The 27,584-nt window shown below is 40.9% G+C and overlaps 1 protein-coding gene across 1 annotated transcript in view; it reads right to left on the reverse strand.

Annotated features, from left to right (window-relative positions):
- Positions 1-27,584, reverse strand: part of CACNA1E (calcium voltage-gated channel subunit alpha1 E) — a 611,438-nt gene that overhangs the window by 80,548 nt on the left and 503,306 nt on the right. The window contains 13 exon segments of the mRNA XM_044301096.1: positions 1,415-1,498; positions 1,636-1,746; positions 5,841-6,005; positions 7,202-7,403; positions 7,493-7,630; positions 13,547-13,707; positions 15,339-15,435; positions 16,700-16,711; positions 16,838-16,944; positions 20,046-20,105; positions 20,188-20,317; positions 22,262-22,436; positions 22,575-22,837. Coding sequence (XP_044157031.1) covers positions 1,415-1,498; positions 1,636-1,746; positions 5,841-6,005; positions 7,202-7,403; positions 7,493-7,630; positions 13,547-13,707; positions 15,339-15,435; positions 16,700-16,711; positions 16,838-16,944; positions 20,046-20,105; positions 20,188-20,317; positions 22,262-22,436; positions 22,575-22,837 — 1,705 coding nt within the window.

A 27,584-nucleotide genomic window follows, 5' to 3' on the forward strand; every position in this document is an offset into this window, starting at 1 on the left:
ACACCCCCTTTCTCCCCTGCACACAATATAGACCCTCACATATAGTCCAGAGATATATGTAATGTAATGGTCCCACAATTTCCCTTTCTAATGTCTAGAGAGAGATATAAAAAGTATTGAGGAAAAGCAGAAGTCCAAATCCTTAATTGGGTAGAACTGACTCCTAGTAAAGAGGTGAAATGTTCACTTTAAAGATAACACATTTCCTTTGTAATTTAAACAAAAACAACTTTTTATTTTCAAAATAACTAAAAAGGAAAAGGTCTGATAACTAAAAATAGTAGCACCCCCCCTTGGCAAGCATCACAGCTGGTTAATGCTTTTTGTAACCAGCCAATAGTCTTTCAATCCCTGTAAAAGTCTTCCAGTTCTTTGAGATTCTTGAGCCGTTTTCATGCACTTTTTTAGGTATATCCACAGATTTTTAATGATGTTCAGATCAGGGGATTGTGAGGGCCATGGTAAAACCTTCAGCTTGCTCCTTTTGAGGTAGCTTATTGTGGATTTTATGGTTTGTTTAGGATCAGCTTTTTTTTACAGTTGGTGTTATGTCTGCTCCATTGAATCTATTCTGCTCTCTACCCACAAAATGTTCCCCATGCCATTGGCTGCAATACAACCTCAAAACATGATTGACCTGCCCCCATGCTGAATGATAGAAGAGGTGTTCTTTTCATGAAATTCTGTGCCTAGTTCTATTTCAACCTCATTGGTCCACAGGACGTGTTTCCAAAATGCATGAAGCTTTTCTTTTGCAAGCTTCTGATGCTGAATTGTGTGGTAAGGATGCAGGAGAGGTTTTATTCTGTTGACTCTTACATGAGGGCTATATTTGTTCAGTTGTCACTGAACAGTAGAAAATGTGTCACAACTCCAGAGTCTGCTAAATCTTCCTGAAAGTCTTTTGCAATCAAGTGGGGTTATGATTTGTCTTTCTAGCAATCCTATGAGTAGCTGTCTGCCCAAACATTTGCAAGTCACTGTAATTACATCTTGGATTCTTCCAATTTAACAACTAAGGTACAAGTCCACACTCTGCCCTATAAGACTGAGCAAATATTGCTGCATTTTGTATCAGTACATTGTATGAGCACAGTTTATGTTCTTACTGTTTCTCCCCACTAGTCTTGCCATTCCTTGCAAATAAGATGTTTAGATTGTTTTTCATGGTAATTTTTATGTTTGGGCACATTTCTTTCTTTGCATTTTAACTGTGCTTTTTACCCTGCAATATATTTATGCAGACATGTCAAACCAACGTTGTGATTGCCTCTGAGACCTGCAGGTTTTGTGCAGTTTATTGGTTTTGCTTCTCCCTATTCCTGCGACTTTCAGCAAAATAAATAAAGCAAAATTGAGTAAACCCTATAATAAGCATTAGACTAGGAGAAAAGTTATTTTTTTTGCTTCTCACCTTACTGTCTGTAAGAATAATCTCTGTGATGCTGCCAATTACTGTAATAAAGTCAAAAATATTCCAAGTGTCCCTGAAATAGTTCTGTAAGAAAGAAGAAGGCATTTCGTATTACATGAAATGACTCAATCCATCTAAAATACAACTCTCAGCTGGTACAACAAGCCTTGCATCTACCAGAACACAATTTAAGAGACAATAGATAAGTAATGGTTACATACCAGGAATCCAAACGCAATGATTTTCAGGATGCACTCCAGAGAAAATAGCATAGTAAAGGCAATGTTTAAATATTTTAACGCAAGTTCATAAGTGTATGGAGCTGAGTAATACTGAAAGAAACAGAGAAATGCATTTTAAAAGACATGATTTACTGAGGAATTCACTATATGTGTGGATTTCAAAATTTATGCCGCCAATGCGATTTGCTGATGCATATCCTACAGCACAATATACTCCTTTTCTAAACAGTCTTTAACTCAACAGGTTGTCACCAGGAAATTCACTGTTATACACCAGGCACAATGTCTTGTAGGACTAGCTCAGCTGAATGTAATGATATGATACCTTTCACTGAGTGATCCATTGTTTCCTTCTTCATAAAATTTACTTGTAAATCCAAATAAGCAGTTAAGTGCACAGAGTGTGAGCCCAAGATAGAATATGCCATCAATGTCTGAGCGGTGTGGGTCCCAAGTCTAGGACCCCCACCTATCTCTAGAATGGAAGCCACAAAATTGAATCCATCCATATGCCATTAATCTGTGACATAGGTCATTATGTGCATATTGGTCAATTTGATGCATCCCATGATTTTATTTGTCTTAGCAGCAGCTCCCTGGCATTGGTTATTAAAGCTGGGTTTTCATCACTACCTTCAAGCCCATTTCAGCATTGGTTTTCTAAGTGTTTAACCATATAAGGTTTTGTTTTCAAAATGGTTCTCTCATCCAAAGTGCATAATCTTACATTGAACTGCATTTGACATATCTCGGCCTCAACTGAAAAAGGTGACCTGCTCACAAGTATTGTGAATGAACATTGGTGCTTGGATTTTGCTCCAAGTATCAGATTACTTCGATATACAGATTCTATCTGCTGGACACCTTTAAACTTGTAATTTGGTTGAAGGGGGAGGTAACAGGGAGTAAGATTAAGTTTGCACCAATTTCTGATATTTTTTTCAATATACATACATCAGAAAACGTGTTTCCCCTGGGCTCAAGGGATTGAGAGTAGAATTATGAACAGTATTGAAAAAATAATCAGAAATAAGATAAAAACTTAAATCGAAATAAATGAAAATAAAAACGATCACGTTTTGAATCCATCTCCTTTCTTTTTCTTTTCTTAAAAAGCCATATTTTGTATGTTTTTCATTAGTGATATCGCAGCTGTTATTACATGGAAACATGATTACAGTACATGCTGAATTTAACATGTGACATGACAGTTGTCCTATTTCTTGTTAAGTAACCTTGGCCCTCTCTGCCGTTAAATGCATTTTATTCACAATGTACATAAACCCAAGACCCAACCCAAGTTTTAAAAGAAAAGTTTTACTGAACGTCTCCAGAATTTGATGGTCTATCCTTACGCTGGCCATCCATGAATAAAGAACACACCACCTAACCTTAGAATAAAAGGAGCCCTCCCTCGACACGAACACCTTCAGCAGAACAGGAGTTTCTTTCCTCCTTTCGGTCGCTCCCAGTTATCTACATGAATTTTTCATAAGACTGGCAATTTATTTTTGATAAATCTGCATAAGAATCAACTTTTTTTGATATTCAAACGGTTGAAACATTTAAGGCAATATTAGGCTAGTTTCACACTAGCGGCAAGGAACTCCAGCAGGCTGTTCCGGCAGGTGAACAGCCTGTCGGATCCGTGTTGCGGCTAGTGCATGCGTGCCCCCGGACTACCGCTCCGGCCCCATTGCACTAGTGGCAGCACGGATCCGACAGGCTGTTCACCTGCCGGAACAGCCTGCCGGAGTTCCTTGCCGCTAGTGTGAAAGTACCCTTAGTCTTATCTATGTGAATTATCCAGTGATGGAAATGAATATGCCAATATAGAAGCTTAGCACGTTAGAAGCTAAAGTAAACATGATACTTTTTCTTTTACTGCAATGTCATGGCTTACTGGTGTCACAGACGTACCGAGACATACAGACGTCCCCGCGACAGTCAGTGGCAGGAGATATTTGAAACTGGCAACATGTGGTTTGATTTGACATGTTTATCTTGTGGATCAATAGGCGTCTGTGTTGTTTCTGGTACTGGCCAAACCCTTAACCTCCAGGTGTTGCTATTGTAGTCATTTAACTTTCCCTATTTATAATGGTTTCTCCCACTATGCTGTGCGATTTATAGCTTCAGTTGCACCTGTGGATAGCTGGTGTTTGGATTTCGGCTGAGTTCCTGGTGCTGCCATAGCTCCTTGGAAGTTAAGTGTTACCTTTCCCTTTGTATTTTGGCTTTTCTGTGTGTTGAATTTCCTTGTCGTTTTGTATTAGGCCTTAGGGAGACTCCCATTCATCCTTCTTTTTGAAGGAACAGGTTGTCTCATTCCTGTCATTAGTGCCAGGGTCCTTTAGGGTTAGATAGGACTTTAGGTATTCCTGTGTATGAACTCACCTACAAACCGGATTCCAAAAAAGTTGGGACACTATACAAATCGTGAATAAAAACTGAATGCAATGATGTGGAGGTGCCAACTTCTAATATTTTATTCAGAATAGAACATAAATCACGGAACAAAAGTTTAAACTGAGAAAATGTACCATTTTAAGGGAAAAATATGTTGAATCAGAATTTCATGGTGCCAACAATACCCAAAAAGTTGGGACAAGGCCATTTTCACCACTGTGTGGCATCTCCCCTTCTTCTTACAACACTCAACAGACGTCTGGGGACCGAGGAGACCAGTTTCTCAAGTTTAGAAATAGGAATGCTCTCCCATTCTTGTCTAATACAGGCCTCTAACTGTTCAATCATCTTGGGCCTTCTTTGTTGCACCTTCCTCTTTATGATGCGCCAAATGTTCTCTATAGGTGAAAGATCTGGACTGCAGACTGGCCATTTCAGTACCCGGATTCTTCTCCTACGCAGCCATGATGTTGTGATTGATGCAGAATGTGGTCTGGCATTATCTTGTTGAAAAATGCAGGGTCTTCCCTGAAAGAGATGACGTCTGGATGGGAGCATATGTTGTTCTAGAACCTGAATATATTTTTCTGCATTGATGGTGCCTTTCCAGACATGCAAGCTGCCCATGCCACACACACTCATGCAACCCCATACCATCAGAGATGCAGGCTTCTGAACTGAGCGTTGATAACAACTTGGGTTGTCCTTGTCCTCTTTGGTCCGGATGACATGGCGTCCCAGATTTCCAAAAAGAACTTCGAATCGTGACTCGTCTGACCACAGAACAGTCTTCCATTTTGCCACACTCCATTTTAAATCATCCCTGGCCCAGTGAAAACGCCTGAGCTTGTGGATCTTGCTTAGAAATGGCTTCTTCTTTGCACTGTAGAGTTTCAGCTGGCAACGGCGGATGGCACGGTGGATTGTGTTCACTGACAATGGTTTCTGGAAGTATTCCTGAGCCCATTCTGTGATTTCCTTTACAGTAGCATTCCTGTTTGTGGTGCAGTGTCGTTTAAGGGCCCGGAGATCACGGGCATCCAATATGGTTTTACGGCCTTGTCCCTTACGCACAGAGATTGTTCCAGATTCTCTGAATCTTCGGATGATGTTATGCACAGTTGATGATGATAGATGCAAAGTCTTTGCAATTTTTCGCTGGGTAACACCTTTCTGATATTGCTCCACTATCTTTCTGCGCAACATTGTGGGAATTGGTGATCCTCTACCCATCTTGGCTTCTGAGAGACACTGCCACTCTGAGAAGCTCTTTTTATACCCAATCATGTTGCCAATTGACCTAATTAGTGTTCATTGGTCTTCCAGCTCTTCATTATGCTCAAATTTACTTTTTCCAGCCTCTTATTGCTACTTGTCCCAACTTTTTTGGGATTTGTTGACACCGTGATAATTTGAATCAACGTATTTTTCCTTTAAAATGATACATTTACTCGGATTAAACGTTTGATCTGTCATCTACGTTCTATTACAAATATAATATTGACATTTGCCATCTCCACATCATTGCATTCAGTTTTTATTCACAATTTGATTAGTGTCCCAATTTTTTTGGAATCCGGTTTGTACGTCTGGGGTCTGTTTATACTGGTAGTCAGTCAGAGCTATGGTTAGGGTTTTCACTAGGAGGTGTCCATCTTCCTTCCCTAGTTTTCAGGCCTTATTTCCTTTCTCCTTTCCCTCCCACACTAGAGCTTGACAACTGGACATTTCATCAAAAGTATGAAGTACAAAAATAACCTTAATTATATTCTTACCTTCATCATAAGTATCACAGTGTTTAGGGCAATCATAGCCATAATGGTGTATTCAAATGATGGGGAGACTACAAAATGCCACACGCGGTACTGGAAGGTATGGCGATTCTGTGGCATGTAGCGGGTGAGAGGCTTGGCACTTATAGCAAAGTCTATGCAGGCTCTCTACGAAACAAGGTCAAACATTTCTCAGTATACAGAATATAATTAACTTCTGATCGTATTGAAGTCTTTTCAGCAGTCATAGTTTTATGTGCATCATTACAATTTGACTTACATACGGTACTGTACCATCTGTTATATCAACAAACTCAAATGCATCTCCTAATTCATTTAAAGTTTGAATTTTTTAAAAAAAAATTCAGGTCAGGTAAGAATCAATTTGTCACAAACCAGCAAGAATGAAAGCCTAGTATGAGAATGTGTGTTTCTCGACAATACTGTATATATGCCTTGTCTAAGGAGTAGTCTTTCTAATTATGGAAAGCCAATAGTATGCCAAGTACAGTACATGTGTGCAGTATTGTAGGCCAGATGATGGCTCTCTGGGTTTCTGGGAAATATATTAGCTTTCCTAAACCCATCTGATGCCAGCAGATTAGTAGTCAGTGAAGTTATGAAAAATGAGATTCGGCTGCTTTGTCAATATTCATAAATAATTTTGATTCATGACAAATTACTTCATCACTAAGCACATTCCTTTGTATGTTAAGAGCACAATGATAATGCATATATATTGGCAAGAAACAGACATTTGTATACTAGTCAGTCTCTGTCTCACCTGAAATGAACAACAAATAAATTTTGTTTTGTGTGAATCAGAATTTTTTGAGAAGGTTGTACTGAATCAAGAACCGGTATAACCAGTTTGCTCATCCTTAGATCCATTATAAATCAAAGTCTAATAGATCCCGATAAATTTAACGGATTTCCCATATTTTTCTAATAAGTTGAATATCGGTGGAAAGCAATGTAACTGATGTCAACTCATGGAATAATAAATCTCACTGAAGTCAAAGACAGTCCCTTTCTTATATGAGTCACTGCTGATATCAGACTGGGGAAATTGTAGGTCACCAGGTATTTCCCAATCAGTAGAAATGCAATATGACATAGCCTCATATGCCTGTCCATGTAAGAGTGTTTCAAGTCCAACAAAATGGCCCCTCTTTATGGCATCATAATGCCTTCAAGTGTCTCTGTACTTTGGGGAGAATTTTCATATGTTATAGCGATTGATTAGATTTTTTGTAGACATAAAAAAGCTTTTTGAGCTCAACGTCTAAGTGTGAAAAACTACCTATGTAACCATATTGTAGTAGACAGCAATAAAGCATTAAAAATCCTAATATAAGCCTCACCTCATTCTTTTCGAGCCGGCATTCCTCCATCATTTTATCTCCTTGTTCTTGAAAGGTAATGATAATAAGAGCCACAAATATATTGACGAAAAAAAAGGGGAAGACTACAAAATAGACGACATAAAAAATGGACATCTCCATGCGGTTGCTCCGACTTGGGCCCCTATCTTCTTCAGTCACATCCACTGAATGCTGAAGAACTCTAAAAAAAACAAAATATGCCCCCCACAGAAATGTAATTCTTCATCAGTGTGCAATATTCAGAATTATGTTTGTGTGAAAAATACTCACTGAGGCCAACCCTCCCCAGTAGACACTGTGAAGAGCGTAAGCAGCGCCCATATGATATTGTCATAGTGGAAATCATGTCTCTTCCACTCTCTCCTTTTTACTTCCATCTTGTTTTTCTCATGGTCTATGTAACTTCCTCTAAAGAATAAAAGACACAAGCTGTTAAGCATTCCCAATCTTGAGAGTTGGCCTTTGGGGTCTCACAACAGTTCTGAAAATCTTTTTACAGTTTATACCTTTTCTACTGTCTATGTCTTGACCTACAAATGTCTGGAGTCATTTCACCTTCTACCAGTGAAAAGAATCACTTCCTGCATGTCAAGATGGGGCCAGGAAGTGGAGAGCAATAGGGACCAAAACAGCATCAGATCAGTAGCAGCTGGGAATCGATGAGGTTGAGTATGGCTTCTTTTATTTTTAACCCAATGTGAGCCATATATTAAAAAATACTACTACTTGACAACACTTCTAAAGTTCTGATAGCCCACTATCCACCACTTTATAGTTATCTATTTATTATAATTATATATTAATATGACCTTACAGTATTCAAGTTTAAAGTGGATTAGTTTTACCATGCTGCCCTATGTAAGGACCACATATTACATTACAGGTTTGTGCTACTTGAAATTGAAAAGTGTTTGGCTCTTCAGCTGTAACCCCCCCCCTCCTAAATCTTCCCCTCTGCTGCCAACTTACATTGCTAGGAGTGTACACTGTCTTTCTCTTCTGTGGACAACGGCTTCACTGATGTAACGCCCATGGATCCCTCTAAGCTGCTTTACATTCAAGTCTAATACCAGTCTGGGAGTGATGCATGTGCACTACATCAATGGAACCCGCAACAGGAAGGTATTACTACTGTACCAGTTCCCCAGTGCACACTTTCAGCCAAATCAATCAACAGCAGAAGAGAGGGGTTAAGAAGGATTTACAGTTGAAAAGTTAGGACACCTTCCGGTTTCAGGAATGCCCAGCATGCACTTTGTTGTTCATTTGCATGTGTTGCATGAGTTATCAAAACTTTAACTTCTCTGTTTTCCATGGAATGATTGATGACTGGAATTATTTAAACTTAATTCCACAGGATCTATGTAGTGGTGTTAGAAGTTGGTGGACTCATGCGGACACATTCCCTTTAAACATTGCTTTTATATTTTATTAATTTGCATTTCTAATCTTTTAGCATAAATAGCAGATATATTTGGATAACTTATACTAAAATATGTTTCTTTTAAGCCTCATCTATACAACTGTAATGGATCCATGTATGTGGCAAGGTTTATTCTAGTGGTTCTCTCCCTTTAATTCCTTGTAATGTAGTTGGTTATTGGTACCAGGTAAGTGTAGGCTGTATCAGCTATGTAACAGAGCCCAGGACCTGACAACCGCAGCAGCGCCTAGGTGCTGCCCAAGTTAACAACCACTGAAAAGAGGCTCTGAAACGTATACTTAAGGTTATAATTACACCTATAATCACCTCGTACATTAACATGGAGGAAAAAGGAGTAAGAGACTGTCCTAGACAAAGTTACAAAGACTGCTTTTTTGTTTTGTTCTTGTTTTTTTTGTTTGTTTTTACAGCAAGAGCGGCTGAAAACCAGAAAAGTTCACAATAAATGGAGAATGGACTTATACTTGTGAGTGTTGGGGAACCCTTTAATGAGATGGGCATCAACTGCTGACGCCATTGCCTTTAATGAAAAGACAATGTCGACGAGAGTAGAATTTCAAAGAGAAGATCAAGTTCAAGAGATGATCCTTATGAAAGAACCTCTTGTTAGTTCAACATACAGTGCATAGAATTGTTTATTTGTTTTTTTGAGAAGCCCAGTGGCGCCAAGGTGGTTTCCTGTTGAACAATCAGGGGTAGTATTCTTTAATGAACAAGGTTGATAGGTTATGTAGAATAAGTTATTTTGTAAATACCAGGTACCAGGCCATGTTTCTGAGGTCTGAAGTAAATGTACACGCATTTAGGAGGGGCTTCATAAAACATCTAGGCATGTAACCAAGACCTTCAGCTCCATTGAGGACATCAGGGTAAGATGTGTCTTGCTATCAACACATCTCTTTGTATCATATGGGCATTGGCCAGATGCCAAATTGGGAGCTGGTCGATTGGGAGCTTGTTCATTTGTTCACGGCTTTAGGTAACCGTTACGTGCTTTTCTCTTCATGTTATCTTTTGTATATCTGTATTCTATCATAGTTTAGTAAACGTTTTATGTACCTAAATGTATGTAACCAAAAAGTCCTATTCTATATTTATCCATCATCATAACTAGAACAGCTCAAATATCAACCATATAAGCAGAAAGAATACCAAGAGCTTTTAATGTTTCCCATTAAAAACATGATTAAATTAAAAAAATTACCAACGGTTATTACATGGATCTAATAAATATGCCGGCGAAACCAGCAGGGCTGTACATACATATGTGATAACACACTACACAAAACAATTACAATAAATAGTCGTCAACGTGATTATGTGGCTAGTGATAACATGGCGGATTATACACCCAGCATTAGCATCCTTTTGGTATTATGTGCTATGTAAATTAATAACTAAACTCTCATCTGCCCCATATACTAACATAAGTAACATCTATATGTAAAAGTGTAGCTGTTAATAACGGGTCTAACATTCCAAATATCACCCTGTAATGATGGAATCGCGGCCACCTCATTGCGAGTTTTGCGTGATCTTCATCAGGTTGTGTAGTGTATTATCACATATGTATGTGTATGTACAGCCTTGCTGGTTTCGCCAGCATATTTATTGGATCCCTGTAATAACTGTTGGTCATTTCTAAATTAAATTAATAAAATCATGTTTTTAATGGGGAAAATGAAATGCTCTTGGTATTTTATCTAAGCCTTGTCAAGCCTATATTGTTCCCGAATCTGAGAATTCATAATAATACACATAATAAGGTTCTCATAGCTGTATCTCTTTGTGCCTCAAATGTTATCAGTTTTGCTATATTACACTGCATTCATTACATAGAAAGTGCCTCAAGAAGGAGCCATGTGATGGCACATGAGTCCGTGTATGTGGCCTTCCCACAGGTATGAGAAGAAAATATGTATACAGTATGTTGCAAATTAAATTCACACCATAGGTTCATCAATAGATTTACCTACCGCATGCAGTTTCCATATGAAGTTGCCTATTGGCAGGCATACAGCATATGAAGTCTGCTACTGAGTTACTTAACGAGGACCTGTCTCCTGACATGTCTGTTTTAGTTACTATTTACACCCCCACTTGTAATAAACATTTTGGAGCATCTATCTTTATGACTCTATGATGTGCCATTCCTATATTATTCCTATTAGAATTTATGAATGAATTGTTAGCAGTTTGCAATGAAGGTCCAGATGAGTGTTACTAGTTGGGAGTGGGTCCCTGCACAGTCTGATACTATCCAATCAGTGCTGCCAGTGTCAGGCCAGTGTCAGACTGTGCACAGACACCCCCGCAACTGGTAACAACCATTTGATTGTAAACTGCTAGCAATTCATTCTTAACTTAAAGCGTAACTAGCCTTCCAACAAACTCTGCATTAATTAATAGTACAGTGTGTGTGCATGAGGAATAACAGTATCTATGACCACTACATGATTTGTATCTGGCATTTTTTTAGCATTTTTTTTCTGAGTATGGTGAATGTCTAGTTTGCAGTTCTCCTATATCTTGTGGGTGGACACCAGCTGCCATCTACTACACACAGAAAGTAGAGGAGAATCTTCTTCCTAACTGTCTACTGATTTATAACAAGCCCTAGGAAGCCCCAAAACATGGATGACATTAAACAAGGTACTGAATATAGCACTTCTGCTGAGATATTCATTTCCTATGTAGCTTGCAGTTCCTTTAGTTTGTCTCCTTGAGTCACCTGTCTCTCATGATCCTGCTCACTGCTTCTCCTCCCCTCTCCTAGACTTGTATTTACAGTGCTGCCATAATTATTCCTACCCCTGGGAAATTTTGACTTAAAGTTACTTTTATTCAACCAGCAAGTAATTTTTTGACGGGAAATGACATAGGCATGTCCCAAAAGATAATAAGACGATGTACAAGAGGCATTATTGTGGAATAAAAAACATTTCTCAGCTTTTATTTACATTTGAGCAAAAAGTGTCCAGTCCAAAATTATTCATACCCTTCTCAATAATCAATAGAAAAACCTTTATTGGCTATTACAGCAATCAAACGCACAGTGACACCTGTGCTGGCCAGGAGGATAGTTAGAGAGGTGAAAAAGAATCCAAGGATCACCAAGGCCATCCTGGTGAATCTGGGCTCTGCTGGTGGCAATGTCTCAAGGCAGACAATCCAACGGACACTGCACACTGCTGGGTTCCACGGATGCAGATAAGGCACACAAAAGCTCGCTTGGCCTTTGCAAAAGCTCATCTGGACAAAGAAGAAGACTTCTGGTCTTCTGAGTTATGGTCAGATGAAACAAAAATTTAACTTTTTGGTTACAATGATGTTTCCTTCATTTGGCGTAAAAAAGGAGAAGCCTTCAACCCAAAGAACACCATCCCCACTGTCAAACATGGTGGTGGGAACCTAATGCTTTGGGGGTGTTTTTCAGCCAATGGACCAGGGAACCTAATCACAGTAAATGGCACCATGAAAAAAGAGCAATACATGAAGATTCTCAACGACATCAGGCAGTCTGCAGAGAGACTTGGCCTTCGGCACCAGTGGACATTTCAGCATGACAATGACCCAAAACACACAGCAAAAAAACAACATTAACATTTTGAAGTGGCCCAGCCAGAGTCCAGACTTGAATCCAATTGAGAATCTGTGGAGGGAGCTAAAGATCAGGGTGATGGCAAGAAGACCCTCCAACCTGAAAGATTTGGAGCTCATTGCTAAAGATGAATGGGCAAAAATACCCGTGGAGACATGCAAAAATCTGGTCTGCAATTATAGGAAGCGTTTGATTGCTGTAATAGCCAATAAAGGCTTTTCTATTGATTATTGAGAAGGGTATGAATAATTTTGGACTGGACACTTTTTGCTCAAATGTAAATAAAAGCTGAGAAATGTTTCTTTTTCCACAATAATGCCTCTTGTACATCGTCTTATCATCTTTTGGGAGACACCTATGTCATTTCCCGTCAAAAAATTACTTGCTGGTTGAATAAAAGTAACTTTAAGTCAAAATTTGCCAGGGGTATGAATAATTATGGGCAGCACTGTGCATGTCTAATATGATCCCTCTGTGACTCGAGACAGATTCAACACATATTTCAAACAGAAAAGCAACAAGTAAGGGGGGGAGAGGTAAACAGTTGATAACAAGAGAACTAAACATTTCTCTCTGATGAGACATATTACAAACTTTTTTGTGGTCATTTGTACTATTGATTTATGTAAAGTTGTATGAAAAGTTTGTGACATTTAAGAATTAAAGGGCACATTTATTAAGATCAGCATCTAAAACAACTAAGCTGGCAGTGGTTCCGTCGAAGTTATGAAAAGGCGCCGGCCTCTTTATAACTTCGACGAATCCTCTGCCAGTTCTAAATGTAAGACAGCTTCTTTGCTGTCTTACATTTGAAACTTTTTCTATGCCTGAAACAGGCAACCATCCACTTCCCTGCCCACTATTTTAGACCTGGTATGAGCGGGGAGAGGTCGCAGATTGCGCCGCAATCTGCACCTGAAATATGCCTAATATAGGTGTATTTCAGCTTAATATTCGACCCCCTAATAGTCATAAATATAAATGTTCCAGAATTGTTATTACAAGGGGAATGCATGTAGTTACCTAAACAAACATGTCAGGAGAGGTTGCAGGTCCTTTTTAAGACTATAAAAATTGTGACCTGTAGCCTCACTCTTGTGTTTTACTTTGAAACATGAATGATGTCTATGGTCTGCCCTTGTCATGATGTGCAGTAGACAGGCAGTAATAGAATGATCCATTGATGTAAGAATTATGCATATGAATTTCCTTGTGCATTTCTGGCTGCATTGTGAGCGAGGAACATATCCCCAGAGACACATTAATTCTCAAGACGTACATGCATTCTTTCTCTGTATCCTTTGAGCTGTCTGTGCAGTAGAAGAACTTGCCCTTGAAAAGTTGAACAGCAATGACGGCGAATATAAACATGAAGAGTTTGTACACGATGAGGATATTAAAGACATTCTTCAAAGAGTTAACCACACAATCAAACACTGCCTGGGGAGAAGATCACAAAGTCAGTTTTCGCATGCAATAGTAAAAGACTAAAGTGACGATATTGTTACCAGCCTTTTACATACAACTGTAAACTTATATACACACGAAATACAGAATATAAGGGTTGAGTTGTCACTTAGCTGTCAACTTTTAAATGCTCTGTTAAAGGTGGGGTCCGTAGACTGATGCCACAGGTGGTTGAAATGCCACCCACCATGCCTTGAGCAACAGTCGTACGATTTTACTGCAAAATCTCATGGTCATTGGCTTCACTGGTGGATGTAGCCAATGTGGTGGATGTTTTGTCTGGATGTGGCCTCAACCTTAGCCTTTTATTAATTTGGGAAAGCTGTGTGAAAGCCACTATTGCTCACCTCATTCAGAACACATGTCTGAACTAAGATTGTGCATGTATGTGACTTTGAGAAAGATACCTGCTTACTGACAGCCACCAAGAGCGTATGGCCAGCCCCAAAGGGGTGACCCCCCACCAATGCCCGAGCACCTCATATAGGTTATAGTTACTCCGCTCCCCGACACCCGCATTGCTCTTGATCACCACACGGCCACAGCTGCTGAAGTTTTGATCCACGCAACGGGGGGGTTCAGCAAATAGCAGGTCGTGATGGTGACGAGGTTACGCTAGGGAGGCTTGTCTGTGCCTGTCATGGCCTGCTATTGGCTGACCCCTGTTGCCGAGACAGGGAGATGCAGCGGCAGCCGTGCGGGGATCAGGAGCGATGCGGGAGAAGGGTAAGTATAACCTATATGAGGTGCCCAGGCATTGGAGGGGGGGGGGAGTATTTTTGCTCTGTCAAAAAATAATTGAAAATAAATTGTTTAAATTACATTGTTGAAAGTTGGTCTTTTAAATTTTCCATGTCATTTTACTGAGAAAAAAATATGAAATACTATAAACTGACACTTTTTGTTCTGTATAGATCACTTTGCAGCTTGTGTGGGGCCAGGCTCGGCAGTCATCTCATTGCCATCACAGACAAGATTACAATGATAGCTAAGACATTTATTGCAAAGTTGGAGGCAAATAAAACAGGACCACGCCACTGAAAATAGGTAACTGCTCCTCCCCCTCACTGCACAGTGACCTTTGCATGTCACAGAGCATGACCACAATAACTTCCCATAGAGGTCATTTTCTGATTTTTGCAGTAGCTCAGGCAGGATCTCCACCACTAGTAATTTTCCTGCAACTTCCCACCCTTTAAAGACAACTTGGAGACAAAATATTCAATGAAACTATAGAAAATAGGTACAAATTTTAGGCTTATGGTCCATTTAAATAGCATTTTCCATTGTGGATCTATGTTTACCGGGACAAATCCAATTCTCACAGCAAAACCCTAGAAGTTAGCATATCCCATACTGTGCATTAGTCACCATAAAGAAGGGTCACCTCCACCAGTCCTGATAATAGCCTCCTGTGGTCACTGGAATTCAAGTATCCCAGTTTACAGTTCAAGCACAGTTACAAAGGCACACTTACTACTGGAAAAGCTTCCCATTTAAAATAATCTATCTCAGGACACCCGCTCTGCACTGGCTTTGAAGCTGCAAGGCTTTGATAAGTAATTCCTTAAATCCTTTTGTTGATACACTCGTTTTCTTGTTACCTTCAGCTTTGGGAGACGTTTGATGGTTTTGAGCGGACGCAGCACTCGGAGAACGCGCAAAGATTTAATTGTCTTGATGTCCCGGCCTTTGTTAGTCCTAGGAGATGCACCGCAAGTACATTATAAACTAATGGAAAGGAAAGAATGATAAATCCAGGCATGATGACTTCCAGAAAGATCTACAGGGTGGGCCATTTATTTGGATACACCCTAATAAAATGGGAATGGTTGGTGATATTAACTTCCTGTTTGTGGCACATTAGTATATGTGAGGGGGGAAACTTTTCAAGATGGGTGGTGACCATGGCAGCCATTTTGAAGTCGGCCATTTTGAATCCAACTTTTGTTTTTTCAAGAGGAAGAGGGTAATGTGACACATCAGACTTATTGGGAATTTCATAAGAAAAACAATGGTGTGATTGGTTTTAACAGTAACTTTATTATTTCATGAGTTATTTACAAGTTTCTCTTTGTTTACAGCCATTGACATGTTGCCGAGGTTAACACGTGCGGAGCAGATAGAAATTGTGTTGATGTCTGGTGACGTCGTGGGCCAGTTGAAGGGCCCCCAAGGTCTCCCGATCTGACCCCCTTAGACTTTGATCTTTGGGGTCATCTGAAGGCAATTGTCTATGCTGTGAAGATTCGAGATGTGCAGCACCTGAAACTACGGATACTGGAAGCCGGTGCTAGCATTTCTCCTGTGGTGTTGCTATCAGTGTGTGAAGAGTGGGAGAAGAGGGTTGCATTGACAATCCAACACAATGGGCAGCACATTAAACACATTTTATAAGTGGTCAGAAACTTGTAAATAACTCATGAAAGAATAAAGTTACGTTAAAACTAAGCACACCATTGTTTATCTTGTGAAATTCCCAATAAGTTTGATGTGTCACATGACCCTCTTCCTATTGAAGAAACAAAAGTTGGATTCAGAATGGCTGACTTCAAAATGGCCGCCATGATCACCACCCATCTTGAAAAGTTTCTCCCCTCACATATACTAATGTGCTACAAACAGGAAGTTAATATCACCAACCATTCCCATTTTATTAAGGTGTATCCATATCCATATAAATGGCCCACCCTGTACATCAGACACAATGCAATGACATAGTCTGCAATCCCCCTGCTACACAGAAAGGACCTGCAGAATGAAATGTACTATTGTGTGGGTAGAAATGTAAGAAAATCAGGCTTTGTTCTGCTTTAAACCATTGCATAATTTCTGACAAAGTGAGAATATGTTTTTCATAGGGTTACAATGACATGACGGAAGCATATCACCAGACAATGTTCATCTATAATGTTGTATGTGGACATAAATGGGTTAATTCTTCACAATACAAGCATATATTTACCCCAAGACATTCCTGAGTGTTCCAAGAAATGAGGAAAGATGGCAGACAGAAAGTGAGAGAAAGTACTCCATGAGAATTGCTCATAATGCCATATAAACTCTATAATAACCAGACATTATGGTGGGTTGAAGTACTTACGCCAAGGCGAAAGCCACTAGGGCCCCCACTACTACCACAAAATCCAAGATATTCCAGAGGTCACGGAAATATGAGCCGTCATGTAGAATTAAACCTTGATCTATCATCTGCAGAGAAGGCAAATGTATAAGAATTAGGTAAAGGTTAAAGAAGCACTACCACAAAAAATGTTATTCTCTGATGTAAACTGTAGTGATGATCATTTTCTTACCTAGTGACTGTAATTCTGAGTTATAACCTACCTTCTGATCCTCAGCTGTGGCATCTTATGTGTGGACAGGAAGCCAGTTTCTCTATGTATTCCTATATGAGCCTCTTTTTTATCCTCATAGGAATGAATAGAGAAGTAGCCGACTTCCTCGCCTGTGTTTATTGGAGATCAGAGTGTTGGTCACGTGACACAGCTGAAGATCAGAAGGGAGGTTATAACTCACAAATATAGTCACCTGGTAAGAAGATTACCTTCACCACAATTTACATCCTGTCTCTTTCTAACAGGTCAGAGAATAAACATTTTTGTGGGAGTGCTCCTTTAATAAAGTAAATCATGGCATTTTACCTATGGAGCTACTGCAAATGGGAATCACCATTAGTAATTGCACATTTACTTTCACACTAGCGTTTTTGCTGGATCAAGCAGGGTTCAGCAAAAACGCTTCCGTTACTGATAATACATTGTTATGAATGGATCTGGTTGTATTATCTTTAGCATAGCCAAGACGGATCCGTCATAAACCTACATTGAAAGTCAATGGGGGTCGGATCCGTTTTCTATTGGGTCAGATTGTGTCAGAGAAAATGGATCTGCCCCCATTGACTTGCATTGTGGGTCATGATGGATCCGTCTTGCTTCGCATCCCAGGACGGAAAGCAAACCGCAGCATGCTGCAGTTTGCTCTCCGGTATGAGAACGGAACAGAATGCATTTTGGAGCATTCCTTTCTGTTCAGTTACGTTTTGTCCCCATTGACAATGAATGGGGGCAAAACTTAAGCGTTTTTTTTCCGGTATTGAGACCCTATGACGGAGGCATTTGATACTGGCACATGTGGGGGTTTGGCACTATGATACTGGCACATGGGGGGTGGGAAGGAGAGAGGCACTTGATACTGGCACATGGGGGGGGAGATGGCACTATGATACTGGAACATGTGGGGGGGAGGAGAGAGGCACTTGATACTGGCACATGATGGCGGGGCATCTATGGGGACACTTACTAGCACATTATTGGGGGCATTATGGGGGACACTAGGCCGGCAGCCTATCAGAGGCCGGACACTGAGGGGCATCTACTGGGGCACTATATATGGGGCATTTTATACTGGTACATTAATGGGGGCACTAGCAGGAAGGGGGGAGAGGAGCACTATGGGGGAATTTACTGGGGGCACTATATATGGGTATTTTATACTGGCACATTATGGGAGCACTATGGGGACATTAGCTCAACTGGGGGCATTACAAGGGGGTATTTTTGCACTGTCACATTATAAGGAGAATTATTACTACTGGGGGGGCATTATGGTGGGCTTTATTACTCCCCCATGGTATGACCCCTAGTAGCAGCACCAGCCTCTCCCTGCTCTGCTATCCCTCTGCCCCTTCTCCAAATCCTTATTATGAAATCTTTCTCATTAGGATAAAACACAACATCAGCTCCGCCGAGCCCCCGGCCAAGTGTGGAAGTGGAGTCCGAGACCCCCAAGGGCCAAGTAACTGTAAGTTTTCATATGAAATATGTTTATGTTATACACATATAGCCTACACTCTGCCACAGAATATACAGTATACTGCTACACTGTGCCCCACAATATACAGTATACTTCTACACTGTGCCCCACAATATACAGTATACCTCTACACTGTGCCACACAATATACAGTATACCGCTACACTGTGCCACACAATATAAAGTATACCTCTACACTGTGCCCCACAATATACAGTATACCGCTACACTGTGCCACACAATATACCTCTACACTGTGCCACACAATATACAGTATACCTCTACACTGTGCCACACAATATACCTCTACACTGTGCCACACAGTATACCTCTACACTGTGCCCCACAATATACAGTATACCGCTACACTGTGCCCCACAATATACAGTATACCTCTACACTGTGCCCCACAATATACAGTATACCTCTACACTGTGCCACACAATATACAGTATACCTCTACACTGTGCCCCACAATATACAGTATACCTCTACACTGTGCCACACAATATACAGTATACCTCTACACTGTGCCCCACAATATACAGTATACCTCTACACTGTGCCGCACAATATACAGTATACCGCTACACTGTCCCCCACAATATACAGTATACCTCTACACTGTGCCACACACTATACCAGGCATGGCCAACCTGAGGCTCTCCAGCTGTTGTAAAACTACAATTCCCACCATGCCCTGCTCTAGTCTGATGGCAGTCTGGGCATGCTGGGAGTTGTAGTTTTGCAACATCTGGAGAGCCTCAGGTTGGCCATCCCTGCACTATACAGTATACCTCTACACTGTGCCTCACAATATACAGTATACCTCTACACTATGCCAAAAGAGTGGGGTTCACACAGGAGGAGGGAGGTGCGAAGCGCGCTGGAGGGGCCCTTACAAATATTTGCTGTGGGGCGCAGTCACTTCTAGTTACGCACCTGCATTATATGTTGGATTACACTAAACATTTAGGGGCACATTTATTAAGACCTGCCCCAAGCTGGCAGTGGATCCGCTGAAGTTATGAAGAGACGCCGGTCTCTCCATAACTTAGGCGCATCCAGTGCCAACTTAAATGTAAGCCAGCTTCCATTTTCTAAAATAGGAGTAGAAAATGATGAATGAGATGGGCCTGCCGGCACGTCCCCTTCCTCGCCTAGAATTTTAGACCTGCCGTGAGAGGGGCGAAGTTGCAGATAGCGGCTCAACTAACCGTTGTGCAGCCATATGCGCCTGAAATGCGCCTAATAAAGGTGTATTTCAGTATGCCTAATATAGGCGTATTTCAGTATAATAAATGACCCCCTTAGAACTGTGACACATCAGGGCAATATTTAGCAAATATTTGATCCTTTTCTAACAGTGTAAGTCATCGGTATGTGCCGTAGATAATTAATAGATTGAGTTGCAGAAATGCACTGGAATTTTGAAAAGTTGGTGGGGATTTATGTGAAAAGCTCTTGCGAGTTTCTTACTTTAATAACCATCTCAAAAGTGAAGACTCCAGTAAAGACATAATCGAAATAACGGAGAACCTGTATGAAAATAATAGAGAACATGAGCAAAGCCAAACGATTTAGAGCTATACAGATATGTAATTAATGCACAACCACTTACCTTGTTGTGATCAGAGTTGGTCAGCACAGGGTCTTCTGCTGCTAAAGCGATACTGCTAGCGGCGATCACAAGTAAGATGCACATTTCAAAATAACGTAGGTTCACAATATAATGACATGCTTTCCTTATCCTAAAGATAAAAATAGAGGTTTGGAAATTGAAAGATTGAATTGCACTTGTTGAAGTATCTGTCAATAAACACATTATCCCCTGAATAGGCCAGCAAACTTGAGACTTAAGGCTACTTTTATACTTGGGTTGTTAATTCCGTTATTAGGATCCAGCAGAGGATCTCAATACCGGAATTAAACGGTTCCGTTTTTATTTTTCACATCAGTATGCATCCGTTCCGTTAGAATACAGTTGTGTGAAATCAAAACGGAGAAAAAAGGATCCATCACTGAATACATTGAACATTAATGGAAGAAGGATCCATTTTTTAGGCTCCTAATAAAACAGATCAGTCACCATTGACCTACATTGTTTTAAGTGACAGATGTTGACGGAATGCTGACGGAACAGAAGACATGCTGAACGGATCTCTTTCCATTCAGAATGCATGAGGACTAAACGGAAATTTTTTTTTCCAGTATTGAGATCCTCTGCCATATCTGAATACCGGAAAACAACAACTCAAGTGTGAAAGTAGCCTGAACCTGGCCATACACTTTACATAGCTTTGGTGAATAACTTATATGACAGACAGCTATTCCTCACAATCTCCCCCATACTAATGTACATTTGGCTAAGCCCTGTGTGCAATTTTGTTTAATAGGGAGAGAATCTGGTGCTAGACACCTCTGGCTCATCACTCCTGTGAACAAAATGCTTGGGCAATTGGAAATTCAATAAACTAATCTTTTTCTTCCCTGACACCGCATACATATTAGATGGTCAGCCACTCTCAATGAAATTAATAGGTTAAGTTGACATTATTTAAAAGAGTCATTGCACTTTCAGACTGTTTCATTATATTTAATAAAGAATTATGTAACTATGTAAAATTTCTAAATCACTTTATTTAAAAAATCTGCCTGCATCCACTTAAAAAAAGCTGTAAAGTCATTGCCACTAGGGGTCTCACTTCCACCTAACGTACAGTCCGCTGCCTGTTGTCAAGTCCCTGGTAACAGAGACTCTGAACTCCTGAGCCTCATAGAAGCACTGCCTATACACTGCTTCTGAAGAGCAGAAAAGCTCCTGTATGTCTGTAAGCCTGATCTCTCCCTCCTTGTCAGCTTTCTGAGCTCCCTAGATGAAAACAAACATAGTGCAATGTAAATGAAGTGAGGTCACTGCATGCAATGCTGGCAGATTTCACAGAAGGAAGACACCCACTGCTTTTGAGTGAAATGCATCTAGCTGTGCAGTTTAAACAGGGAATAATATGGTTGAAAGAGACTTTAGGGAAACACCAGCTCCTTCACAGTTATGATTGTACAAAGAAGTACAGCCATTATGCAAACGTTTTTTGAAAACTCAGGTACGCTTTAATGTGTATGGCCACCTCTATATTTAGAAGACATTGAGTAATTTTACCAAGTAGTAGTATGCTCAAGTTTATTAAAGGAAGCCTGTCAGCAGTTTTGACCCCTCAAAGGTGATAGGAGGAGCAATGTAAGCATACCTGGGGTGATGGTCATAGAGGGCTCATGATGGAGAAATCCAACTATTAATCTTCCCTCTGCATAATTATCGCAAGTGCCATGGAGGAGTTTTCAGTGCCCTTCGGGTCTCTGCACTAAACTGTTCTCCACTCCCTCCCTTCTGAATGAAGGCTCTAGCAGTCTCCAAATTGGATGCTACAACTGTCACTCAGAGCAGAGGGAAGTGACTGGGGAAGTATTCAGTAGAGAGAGCTAAGGGCATTGAACATGAAAGGACCACCTTCATGGCAGTTGCGGTTACGGCATCGGAGGGATTAAAAGTTGGTCAAGATTTCTTGGTCATAAAACCTGTATGCACTTGCACTGCACCTGCAATCATCTATACAGCGCCATGAACAGATTTGAGGAATTGAAACTGCGGATAGACTTCTTTTTAGGGGAATGCCAAAGGTATGATAAAGACGTACGGATTGGTAGAGCTGAAGATAAGCATTGAACTGTATGGTACAATGGCTTTGGGGGACTCTAATAGTTTTTCTTTTCTTTTCACTGTCCTCTCTTCTACATCCTCAGGTTCCTCTTCGTCCTCCTTTTCTTGTTCCTGAGATACAAGAACAACCTCTCCATCCTTTCCTTCATTCACTATGAAAAAAAAAAAAACATCAATGTTGACTGTCTGGGAGACCATGGTGAATGCAGACAGATCAGCAGAGCGCATATTTATTGGTTAAAGCAGTAGAAATGTAATAGGACAACACAGACAGCTAGACGAGTCCTCACTCTGTACCACGGTGCAGTCGGAATGCATCCCAACATCTGGTATGGTGATCACTGTGCTCTCTGTGATCCTCTCAGTGCTGCTAGACACGTCAGCCAAACTACAGCTGGTGGGATTTGGACTTTCCTCTTGACTTCGCAGACTGCCCAGTAAGGCCTGCTCACTGCAATCCATGTCTGGGGGGCTGCCATTCCTCCCATGGCTCATTTCCTGCAAAGGAGCAGTGTTGGGACCAGTGCTCTCACATCCCACTGTCCTGTCATTTCTTCCACACCAAAAAGTGGTGTGACATAACAAAAAGAGAAAATAATGGTGAGAATACTGATGGGTGAAAGAAGTTGATGTGATGGAAAGACACAATAATGCAAAAATGTATCTGGGTAAAGCAAGTTGTTCTGGTAAACAGTAAAGGGATTCGACACTTGCTTGAGCATTACAGCCCCTTTAATCAGCCAAGATGCCAAAAGTCAATAAATGAACAATTTACTAGGCCCTTTAATGTAAGACTAATGTGAACATGATTAACAGTTGTGCCAATATTAGGAAAGAGTAACACTCTAAATAAAATAATTTACGAGATCTATAAGCGTTCAGAATTCAGCATTGGTTTGTGCCATTTTCATAGTCCTGCCCCAGTCTGTCTTCGACAGTTCTTGGCGAAACTTATTGTAGAAGAGATGTTTAAAGGGTTGTTCGGGATTAAAATATATTGATGGTCTACCCTTGATGGAAAGGCCATCAATATTTGATCGGCAGAGATCCAACACCCTGCCCATGAGATGTTTTACAGTGACGCCGGCACCTGAAGTCAGCATCGGGACTACAGAGTTCTGTTCATTGTGTACTGGACAGAGGTGATACCTACAGTGCTGCTCCCATTTACTTTTTTGGGAGCAGCTTTGCAGTTGTCTGCTCTGTCCTCTATACAGTAGCAATGGATGGAGCTATATAGTTCCACTGCTGGAGTCACTCTGAAACAGCTGATCAGCAGGAATGCAGGGTGTTAGACCCCTGTTGATCAGATATTGATGGACTATTCTGAGAAAAACAAAAGAGGTTCTCCAAGAATTATTTAAAATGGCCACCTGCAAATACCTGCCCTAGAATGTGAGCAGGACATTTTGCCACCACTTGCAGAGCTGTCTATGAGGATGGGGGGCAGTGCCTCCCTACACCTGCTCTACAATAGTTGGTAATGATGAGGTCCTTTCTACGAAATGCCATCATGGCTGTGCAGCCTCTCAGAAAAACTCACAAATATAATATATATATATGCAAGTGCCAGCTGCACCCACCCCCTAGGCAGCTCTGCAAGTAGAGAGATCCACAGATAGAAAACTACCTCTATTTCACAGTACTTCAGAAAAAGAGAGAGAAAGACCAAGAAGGTCCAGAATCTGCATGGATGAGCATTGGAGTGTGTAGTGAGCAATATTGTTAAAACACCCTTCACACTTGGACACCATATGGCCCACCATATCTTTATCCTTTACCCCTCAGCTGGGGATTACTGCCACCATTGCAAGAATAATATTGCCAGCCTTAGATTCAGCATAGAGAGACTTTGAAGAGATAGATGAAAGTAGTACTACACTACCCAGCCTGGCCTACATTGACACATTGTTATCTGGGAGGATTTCCAATGTCATTTGTTTTGCACCTGAGGGAAGAAACTTATCACTGTCCTGGCCTTAACATCGATGCGTGGATTGTCACTGTGAATAATTATTGCAGCCAGAGCCATTTCAAATTCCATCCTCTTCTCTCACTCCTCCGGGCTTGCAGCAAAATCTGGCATCACGAGCAGGATACAAATTATCTGTGCCCTACCAAGCAAGTGGCCTTACTACTGGGTTAGAAGCCCTATAGACTTTATTGTGCTGCCAGGGCATGTTTTTGTAGCGCTAACGGCCACACTGCTGCAGAGACTCATTGTGGTATTATCACTCATCCCAGCATGCTGTCAAGGCATTGAGTAGCATTATTGTCTGTGCGCTGGCACACAAGAGGTTAGTCAGCAGTACCATCTAGGCTTAGCTCCGTCTATCCATGTACAGTAATCAGTGAGAATACGCCCTGCTGGGAGCAGAAAAATCAACAGTTCAATTACCCTGGAAAAACTACAGTCTCGCAAGCGGAACCAAAGTGTCTATAACAAGTTCCTGGGGGCACAGAAAAAGGAACCATTCCTTGCCAGACCTTTGAGGCATCTTGGAAACAGACACTAATGCATTAATCCTACTATATGGGACCCAAGATTCAAGTGCCAGGTAAACTGCACACCTTTGCTATATCCACTGTGCCGCAGTTGCAACCCTTAAAGGAGCCACGTAACATGTATGCTGCCATTGCCCATTTCAACATACCTCAAAAGTGTACAATAGCCTCCCACAGACCAAAGCATCTGAAAGAGCACATCATTAACCATGTCTAACAGTGGAAACAATGCTTAGCAAAGTTGCAACAACCCTGTAACTACTGCTGCAACTCCATGTTTAATGTCTCTTACTATGCTGTACTATTTTGCAGTATCATGGCTCCCATACCACATGGGAGAGCTCCAAACTCTAAGAGACTTCAATGATGTTACCTACCTTCAAGTTGTACCCTGTAACCACAGACCAGAAAGTAGAAATTCTAATTGGTCAACTAGAAGGAGCTTCACTTCATGAAGTCCGGTCAGAGAAAAGGATCCTTGACAAATTTAGAACAACCTTTGAGAATAGAACTGCTTGAAAACTGAAAATGCCATTCTTTGGCAAAAGACAAGAGCCCAAGGAGTCACCAAGAGATTATTCTTTGGCCTTGCAAGAAGCCCTGAGGGCTGTCATCCACATAGACCCTTGTCAGCCCGAGCAAACAAAACCAAACCTTAAGGAAAAAGTTAATAGAAGATGCTGCTACAGAGACTCTAGCAAAATGTTGTCTGCTCAACACCCAGACACCCCTTTCCTAGACTTCAAGGAAACTAGAAACTTAAAATATGCCAAGGTGGGCAGAACGTTATATAGGAGACCTGATTACTTCAGCAGAACAAATTAAAGGCGTATTCAGCATAGTGAAGCAATATCATCAAGCTTTCAGCAACAAGCCTACATCCACTGGACTTTGGCAAAGACAGGCTCATACTATTCAAACTGGCTCATAGCCTCCAATTAAAGAGACAAATAACCCTATACCACCTGCCATGTACCAGTTAGTCGGGAAAATGATCCAAGAAATGAAAAAGGCAAACATCATCCAAGACAGCCACAGCCCATGGGCTGCCCCCTTAGTCCTGGTCAAAGAGAAAGATGGATGCATTTGATTCTGTGTGAGCTATCAAAAAATTAACAGTATAACGCACTAAAGATGCATACCCCTTGCCATGCATTGAAGTATCTTTGACAGCTCTTGCATCTGCTGCCTACTTCTCTACACTGGACCAGTTGCTACTGGCAAGTACCCATGGCACCCAAGGACAGAGAGAAGACTGCCTTCACTAATCCCATTGGCTCGTTCATGTTCAATTATATTCCATTTGAACTCTGCAATGCATCAGGAATTTTCAAGAGATTAATGGCACAACATCTTGGTCACAAAAACTTTGAGACCGTTTTGTTGTACCTAGACAATGTGATTGTCTATTCCAAGTTATATAAAGAGCATCTACAGCACCTGGCAGAATAAGTGCAAACCCTCATTAAACATGGGTTAAAAATCAAACCGTCCAAGTGTCACCCGTTCAAGCCTGAAGTCAAATACCTGGGACACAATGTCAGTGCAGAAGGTGTGAAACCAGATCCAGAAAAGGTAGCCGTAGTCCAAAGCTGGCCAAATCCAATACTGTCAAGGAAATTAGAAATTTTATTGGCTTCGCAAGCTACTACAAAAGATTCATACCACACTTTGCAGATTGCTGAGCCTCTTCAAAAACCATGAAGTGCCATCCTAAGGCCTATCAGAATACCAAGATCCCTGTTGAGTGCAGTGCAGAATGTGAGATTGCTTTCAAACTTCCCAAGAAGAAGCTAACGGAACCACCAATTCTTGGTTATCCTGACTACAACCATCTGTTCCGTCTGTATACAAACGCGAGCAAAAAAGACGTGGGAGCTGTGATATCTCAAGTTCAAGCTGTGAAAGAAAGAGTCATTACCCATGCTAGCTGATTCTTGAGAGACAAAAGTAATGGTCTAAATTACAGCTCTTTCAAGTTATAATTCCTTGCTTTAGCATAGGATGCAACAGAAAAATTCAAGGACTACCTAGAGGCACCACTTTTCATCATTTACACAGACAAAAATCCCCTTGTTCATCTAAATATCGTTCGACTAGAAGACCTAAAGCAAAGGTAGGCCTCCAAGCTTGCTAATTTGACTTCATGATCAAATACTGCAATCTTGTCCAGATTGCCCACAAAAGGAAGCCCTATTTATTCAGATGACGACTGGGAAGACATAGAAATGTCATCTTTTTATTCTAGCAAAATATCAGCCAAGCCAAGACCAAAACTCCAAGAGCTGACAGCTCTCAGCAACAGTCTCATCCTGAACTACCATTGGAAAAAGGATCTAGCTCCAGATTTGGAGAACTGCAAGATTATTTAACAATTGGAAGTGATGCAAAAGAGGATTTAAAGAGGAAAAGCTGATCCTGTACTAATTCACTTATGATGGATATACCCCATACAGATATATAACACAAAAGATAAGGACAGTTTAGCACTCAGAAAACTGAAGCTACCATCAAACACCATTTCTGCTGGATAGGGATGAGACAAGACATTGAAACCTGGTGCCGTAAGTAGCGGAGGAGAACGTTAAAAAGCCCCTCTCCATCCAATTGTCAACAAGAGACCACTTGAAATCCTGGCCTAAGTCACAAAGTTGGACTGGGTACACGTACGTAATTAGCATAATTGACCACTATACTAAATTTGTTGTTGTCGTACTTATCAGAGACTTAACAGCAAAGGCCACTGCTGCAGCCTTATGGAAAAGTTTCTTGATGGGTGCCCAGGCAAAAGTCAT

Source organism: Bufo gargarizans, chromosome 7 (genome assembly GCF_014858855.1).
Source record: "Bufo gargarizans isolate SCDJY-AF-19 chromosome 7, ASM1485885v1, whole genome shotgun sequence".
Lineage (NCBI taxonomy): Eukaryota > Metazoa > Chordata > Amphibia > Anura > Bufonidae > Bufo > Bufo gargarizans.